The sequence below is a fragment of the Hydra viridissima genome, unplaced genomic scaffold (assembly GCF_058129835.1).
Source record: "Hydra viridissima isolate aposymbiotic clone 2 unplaced genomic scaffold, HvirCarnegie_v1 scaffold_3, whole genome shotgun sequence".
In the NCBI taxonomy this organism is placed as follows: Eukaryota; Metazoa; Cnidaria; class Hydrozoa; order Anthoathecata; family Hydridae; genus Hydra; species Hydra viridissima.
The window spans coordinates 2,549,634-2,557,412 of NW_028324302.1; the positions used below are offsets into that span (position 1 = coordinate 2,549,634).

Genomic DNA, 7,779 nt, shown 5'->3' on the forward strand with positions numbered 1-7,779 from the left:
GAAAAACGTACTCGCGTGTGCGATTCGTAAGTTATAGAAAACTTTTGACAATCGTTAACTTTGTAAAAAATCATTTGTATGAAACTTAACGTTTTGTGTTGTAACGCTGTTAAAAAAAATGTGATACTCTTCTTTTATTGAAAAATACTTCACGTTTGATACTGGTTTAATAAATAACGTGCATAATTTTTTTTTTTTTTTTTTTTTTTTTTCTTTTTTGAGGTAGATAAGCTGTTGTTTTTTTTTTTTTTCATAAATTTGTCTCGCTTATCTAGTCGTGAAAACCCAATTTATGGAAAATTTTTTAAATATTTGAAGCAACTGGCTTTAAATATTTTTTTTTCCTTAACAGATAAAACCTGGCAAAAAGTAATTTTTAACTATAGAGATCTAATATCTGAATCAGTGTTACCAAAACACGGAATATTTTTCTTACAGCTACAAGTGCTAGGGGGGGGGGATGACATTACATTATTCTAAAAAACATTAAAGAGAGAATTGAGCAAAATATCTTAGGAACCACACTGATCTAAATAAAAGTGTCATAAACATTTCCTAAATATATTGGAAAAATTCCTCTATTCAATCGGAGAAAATCACAAAAACGTTCAAAAATCAATTTTAAAAAGGAACCTTCAAAGTATAAAGACTTCCGAAAAAAACGTTAAAATGCTCCAGAAATCATAGTCTCATTTTCATGTTTTCATTCATCATCTCTTTTGAATTGGGCTAAGTGTTCTCTCTGTCTTTGTCCCTTTAGTGACGATTTCCTGTCTGATTAGTATCAAATAACCAGCCATGACAGACGACTTGTTAACTAGTCCAAAAATCCGAGATCCGAGAAACAGAACAGCGTTCATTAACTTCGAGTTCAAATTTTCTTTAAACTGTAAAAGTTCTGTTGGGCGAAATGAAATGTTGCGCTGAAACGTTTTATTTGGAAGAACAAGCTGATTCAATGCAATGTAACAATAATTGAATGCGAAATGATGGGAAGAAAACTTATGAGGATATTTCAGTCAGGATTTCACCTCATTGAAGGTATTACGGATTAAAATACGTAAAAAATTATCATCTTGCCTCATTCGAGAAAAAAAGTGTCACGAGGATTATTTTCAACGGAATACTTATTCTAAATACACATAAATATTTTATAAATCAAAATGCCCTGACGTTTTTCTATAGGAAACTTAAAGATACGTTAGGATAGCCAGTTGATAGGTAGAGAACCTACAAATAGGCTGGAACTTTTTGAAATAAAAAGTATGAGATAAAATTAGATAAAAAATAAGATAAAATATGCGCAAGGGAAAAAATTTAAGTTTATACACACATAAAGTTTGTGGTCTCCATGTCGGGTCGATCTGTCGGGGTCGTTCCGTCGGGTCGATCAATTAATACATATAAAAATAACATAGAAGTTTAAATTATATAATAAATTGCTTTAAAAAAAGCTGTTTTTTAAAATATTACATATAACTTTTAATTTTGCTTACACTTTGCTCTGTTTTTGGAAAATGACTACGGACCAAAAAGGACACTTTTTGGCGCGGATTTCTACTATTTTCTTAAAATTAGGAATACTAAACGCGAACAGATGATAATTTTTGGTCAGTTGAAAACAGAAGTCATCTTGCATAACAGTAGGTAACAGCAAAATTATATTTATCACCTCCCATACGCAGTGTTATTGTTTTTTAGGTGATTCGTGCAGATTATTATAATAATCCGTAAGGAAACTAACAACAAAAAAAAACCAGAAAAAGTTCTGGATGACCTAACAAGACTGCAAAACTACTTAATTCGATAAATGTTTCAAAGTCGAAAATTGACTGCACAGTAACTGATAATCGGCCAAATATTTGTGGATATAAACCCTTGACTAATTCAACTAATAAAAGATGTATACAAAAGCGTGAGTTGAATGCACAAGTTGCTATGAAAAAATCACTGTTACAACGACAAAATAAAAATTAAATAATTAACAAAAGGCAGAAAGTCCTTTGGGTTTGCAGTTTCAAATATGTGAACCATCACATGTTTTTTTTTCGTCGATGCAAGAATAAAAGAGAATTGGAGGTTTGTTCAAACGCTCAAATATGAATCAGCGTTTTTTAAAAGGGCGAACTTGCACAAAACACTTATGTCAAAGTCGCCCTTTTAAAAAACGCTGATTGAGGTAGCTCAGTAATGATTAGGGTTTAGTTTGGGATTAAAATCTGTGAAATGCATTCGTGACTGAAAGAGTGTCACTTTTACTTAAAACGATAATCAAGACGATGAGAGGATTTTTTAAATTTGAAAAGACCAAAATCAAAGAAAATTTATTTAACACAATAAATGAAATGATCATTACTCGTAGGAGTATATAATTTCATAAAGTTAAATTTGTTGTTTTTTTTTTTGTTGCAAAAAAATTCATATTTTTGTTGCGAAAGCACTTTTCTTTTTCTTTTTTTTTTTTGAATTTATTTTAAAAGACAGAGTTTGGCTTGCAAAAATTAGAAGGAAAGAGAAATCGTAGAAAACTTGCAAACAAGTCTGATTTATATTTTATGATTGCGAAAAGAACTGTTCAGTTTTTTACCTCAGAAAAATTTTAAATTTTCAGATCAGTTGTTTACAAACTACAGATCTGCATCTATATATAGGATTTACATAATGCTCATATATATATATATATATATATATATATATATATATATATATATATATATATATATATATATATATATATATATATATATATAACCCTAATGTCTGTCTTGTCTTATAGATGAAAATACTTGAAGCCAAGCAAAACAAATCATTTAAAAATTTAAAATATGTGCAAATGCTGAATTGATGGGTTATGGAGGGTCTTATCAGTATGTCAAGCGCTTTAGATAACTGTACAATTGAAATTTAATAAAATGACTCAAGAGCTCATTTTAAGAGCTCAACTTTTTGTACACAAAAAACGTCATAAAAAAACAAAATGCCGGATTATTGTATAAATTATTCAAATACCTTTAAAAAGGTTCTTTTTTTAAATAACTTTTTTTTCAATTTTTACATTTTTTTTCAATTTTTACATCTTTATACATAATTTCTGCACTTTGGAAAAATGCTGAAACATTTCAGTTATGGATTTCTAAAAATTATTTGAACAACGACGGCTTTCTCTTATGTTTTTTTTTTTTTTTGAACATTTGTTTTGACTACAAAAACAAATCAATTTGCAGAGTCAGCGTTATTGTCAAATAGATTACGGTTACTAGGAAGGGTCCGATGTTAATTTAAACAGCTATTAAATTCTTGTTAACAGTTTGATGATTTTGAAAGAAGAGCATTGAAGATTATTCATCATATTATCCTTGTAGGTGTTATTTATTTATTTGTTTGTTACTATTATTATTAAGTTTGAGATGGTCTTGTCTGTCTGGTCTTATCAGTTTAAAATACTTAAAGCAAAATAAATCATCAAAAAATTACCTCAAAAAATTTAGAACATGTGTAAATGTTGAATTAGAAATAAAATATTTTTTTAAACAGGTTTCTAAATTTTAAATTCATCTTTTCGTCTTGAATTGTCTTAATTTACACGTACGACACTTTTATTTTCCTTGGCTAACTCCTTATGGTTATGCGGAACAAATAATTAAACTTTTTTTTTTTATTGATTTTTTTCTTTCTTAATTATTTTTATCTTGACTATTAATTTTTCTTATAAAAGTACATTTCACTTTTCAAATGTTTAAAAGTTTTTACTTACACTTTATAAACTGTTTACACTCGATATCTTCTTAAATGTGTTTTTTCTTTCTTAGCAATCAGGCTTAAAAGGAAGGACGCTTCCTACAGAGATATCCCTGCTGGTTTTAGTAACATAAATAGCTGACATTTTTACCATTATCACGAATTCAAATTGTAAGAAGTTTTACGCAGCTATATAACTGTAAAAGTAAACACAACTGGTAAAATTGAACGACTACCCCATCTGAAACGACACTGTGCTTTTATTTTCGCTCACTCATTCCTCGTTTTGCTCTGTTTGCCTGCGCTGCTTAATGTTTTCGTTTTCTATGGGCTGTGGTGCTATAATGTAAAAATAACAATTCGCAAAGAGATTCTCAAAAGATAATTCTTCGACAGATAACATTGTTATGGTTCAAGCCTCGACAAAAATTCACTTTCATAAATATAACTGCTCACCTCATATCTTTGGATGAGACTTCTGCTCACCTCGTATCTTCTTTGGATGAGACTTCTGAAATAAAAATTAGTAGTAAAGTTGGAAGAAGATTTTTTTTGTAGATCATAAGTTTAGAAAAAACATCATAAGACACCGTCTAAGAGTTGCCATGTTCTCTACCAAAAGCGAAGACAAGATTCAAGTATTTTTTGATTTATATACAAATACTTTAAATATATAATAATGGTTCGCCGGTGTAATACTTTAACTATTATGCAAAATTGTCATTCTTCACCTTATAAATATGCATATATATATATATATATATATATATATATATATATATATATATATATATATATATATATATATATATATAAAGGTATATATAAATTTATATCAGTATAAATATAAACTTATATGTAAGTATATATGTAAGCATATATATATATATACATACATATATATATATATATATATATATATATATAATATATATATATATATATATATATATATATATATATATATATATATATATATATATATATATATATATATATATATATATATATATATATATACACACACACACACACACATATATATATATTTGTTTATATAAACCGTGCCATGCAAACATTTTACATTGTATAAACAAATTATCTTTTGCCAGACTTCAGATGAAAAAGACAGCGCATCAAGTGCTGAAAATCCAAATGAATTAAGTTTCTGACTAACCGATTTTCTAAATTAACATCAAGTGGATTTTTGAAAAAGAGATGGGACTTATAATACGAGTTGTTTAACCTCTGGCATTGACAAAGAAGACCATCAGAATAGTAAAATGTCATAAGACAGCTTATGAAGATCTATTAAAATGTTTGCTTGGAATCCTTAAAGATAACATTCAGGAGCAGACCAAAAAAAGTTTATTTTTCTGATAACATTTAGAGTAACCAAAGAAAATCGCGACTACTTACCACGGTGCTAAAACAAATATTAATTTAAATCGTTAACCTTATAACTAATTAAAAGCGAGAAATGATATTCATCAAAAAAGCTTAAAGAAAAAATGATCCGTTTGCCGACATTTTTAAGCGAGTTAATGTCAATAACTTGAACTTCAATATAACAAAATAAAGACGCCGACGGTTTAGGCTAAAAAAAAAAACGTCATGACGTCATGACGTCATGACGTCTTAAACTCAAAGCAAACAAACTTATGTTCACTTGAGCAAAATGTTTTTTTTCAACAACTTCATTGATACCTAAATTTGGATTATTTTTACGTTTAACTAAAAATAACTTTTCGACCCGGTTTTTCGTTTAAAAAAAAAAAAAAGCATCATTTTTTGTTTGCTAACATCGAGGTTGGTAATAAATGTGAATTTATAACCAAGACCATCCATATCAACATCCATATAAACATCCTGATTAACAATATTATTTATTTGCAAGTTCCAAAGTTTTGTTTTGAAGCATATTTTTTCAATAGACGTTTAAGTAACGCAGTTTACTTATCCGCGTGATAACTATTAGTAAGAAATAATAAACGCTTGTAAGAAAAATTAAGAAAATTGTAAATATGTATTTTGCAAATAAAACATTTGTACGCTGAGGCATCGATTTTCAACGAGACTTCAAATAAAAGACTTCAAATTTTTTTGGTTGTAAACAATAAAAATAGGAAAAAGTGTTAATAATCAAAAAAATATTTTGAGCTGATGAACACTCGCTAATAAAAAATAAAAAATTAGCAACCGCTTTCCGAAAGTCAACGACTTCTCAAAAATGAACAAATAAAAAAAAATCTTGTTCTCTCTGAATTTTTAAAAAGATTTCAAAGGAATTTGTTTGTATTTAAGTGAAAAACTTTACAGTTTGTTATTCTAGGTGTGCTCTCCAATACCGTTGAGGACTGAAGCTAATCTTTTTGACTCTTTCTCGAGAGAACTGCTGCGTAATCTAACCCAGGCCCGTTCGTCCTCCCGCTCAAACAACTCAATAGTTAAGAAAGAACTGTCAGGATGGATTTTTAATGATTCGAAATGCAAAAGTTATTGCGTTGATGGTTTTCGTGAGCTTCTGCAATATCCGCATGCAGAAGATTTTGTTTCAAACATGAAGCCATTTTGCGGAAATGGTTCGGGATTGTACAATGAAGACACCTATAAAAATTTTTGTGATTCTTCTTCATCTAATGATTCGGTCCGACCATCACCTTGCAGCAGCTTCGACGGTTACAATTCCGATACTTTTGATACTGATCAGACTGATTTTGGTTACAGCTTGAAATCGCCTTCTCAGCAGCATCTTCTTCAGCGCCAGATGCGTAAGCCGCCTCACGGCTATTTATGCCACCTATGTTTTTGCAAGGGCCATTTTATCAAAGATTGTCCTGAGGTGTAAATTTTATATTTATTATTTATCAAAACGAACTTCCAAAATTATTAAATTATTCCCAGAAACGCTGAACTTCCAAGTTTATTAAATTATTCCCAGAAACGCTGTTTTTGATGTTTGCAAACACGTCACAAAAGTCCCTCCTTTTTTTTTTTAAGTATATTTGGAGTTCAATACGCAAATAAATTTTCTCACAAAGAGGAAAAAATGCCAACGCTAGTACGTTTAAACCAGAGTTTGGATCGTTCACTAAATTACTTTTATTCGTAATCATTTTTTTTTTTTTTTTCTAAAAAAAGATCTTCCTTTTAAGTTTTCTTGTAACCTGAGATGCATTTTTTAATAGGCGAGACCAAAAGGCGAAGGACTGACACCTTATCAAGGCAAAAAACGTTGTTTTGGAGAATACAAATGTCCAACGTGCAAGCGAAAATGGATGAGTGGAAATTCTTGGTCAAACATGGGTCAAATGTGCATCAAATGCTCTATTCTTGTTTATCCTCATAAACAAAGACCACTGGATAAACCTGATGGACTCGACGTTTCAGACCAAACGAAAGAGCATCCTCAAACATTATGTGAAAAATGCAAAGTTTTAGGATATTATTGCCGAAGGGCGTCCAGTTAAACGAAACAATTTAAAGCCTGGGTACGAAACCTTTTTTTTATTTAAAATTTAGCTGGTAAGATTATGAAAGGTTATCACCGAAGAACGTAACTTTAATATTCTACAATTGCCATGAATACCTTAAATGGCATACGGAATCCTTTTTTTGCGTATTGAAGGATGCATACTGTCGATGCTGTAAACATTAGCATATTCGTTAATAAATAGTTTTGTTAAAAATAATTCATTAAAGTTCAAATAGCAGAAAAAAAGTTCAAATAGCAGAAAAAAAGAAACGAGAGAAATTTTTTTTTCAGAAAAAAATGTTTCGAGTTTCTTAGTTTTTAATGATAATCGCAAATTGTTGTACATATATATTTTTTATATATATATTTTAAATCTTTACATTCTAGTTTATATTTTTTACTCTTGTTGCGTTTATAATTTTATAGATATTCATGTTTATATATAATTAGGAACATTCATTTTAAATTATACGAAAGTTTGGTGAAACATATAATCATGTAAATAAACAAACTGCTCGGTGTAAAATTCCACGAAATCTTAGTAAAAACAGTTAACTTATTTTCAA

At 29.0% G+C, this 7,779-nt stretch overlaps 1 protein-coding gene across 1 annotated transcript; it reads left to right on the top strand.

Moving 5' to 3' along the window:
* Positions 1–4,109: 4,109 nt before the first annotated feature.
* On the top strand, positions 4,110–7,779 carry LOC145201963 (uncharacterized). The gene is made up of 3 exons (XM_090082903.1): positions 4,110–4,376; positions 6,071–6,580; positions 6,927–7,779. Exons 1-3 carry the CDS (start codon positions 4,344–4,346, stop codon positions 7,206–7,208), a joined length of 825 nt encoding a protein of 274 aa, XP_089939029.1. The 5' UTR covers positions 4,110–4,343; the 3' UTR covers positions 7,209–7,779.

Excerpts from the sequence above, each read along its gene's own strand:
- LOC145201963 (XM_090082903.1), top strand. The coding sequence starts at position 4,344 with ATGTTCTCTACCAAAAGCGAAGACAAGATTCAA. Across the intron at positions 4,377-6,070 it reads AAAGCGAAGACAAGATTCAA|GTGTGCTCTCCAATACCGTT; the intron begins GTATTTTTTGAT and ends TTGTTATTCTAG. Across the intron at positions 6,581-6,926 it reads TTATCAAAGATTGTCCTGAG|GCGAGACCAAAAGGCGAAGG; the intron begins GTGTAAATTTTA and ends ATTTTTTAATAG.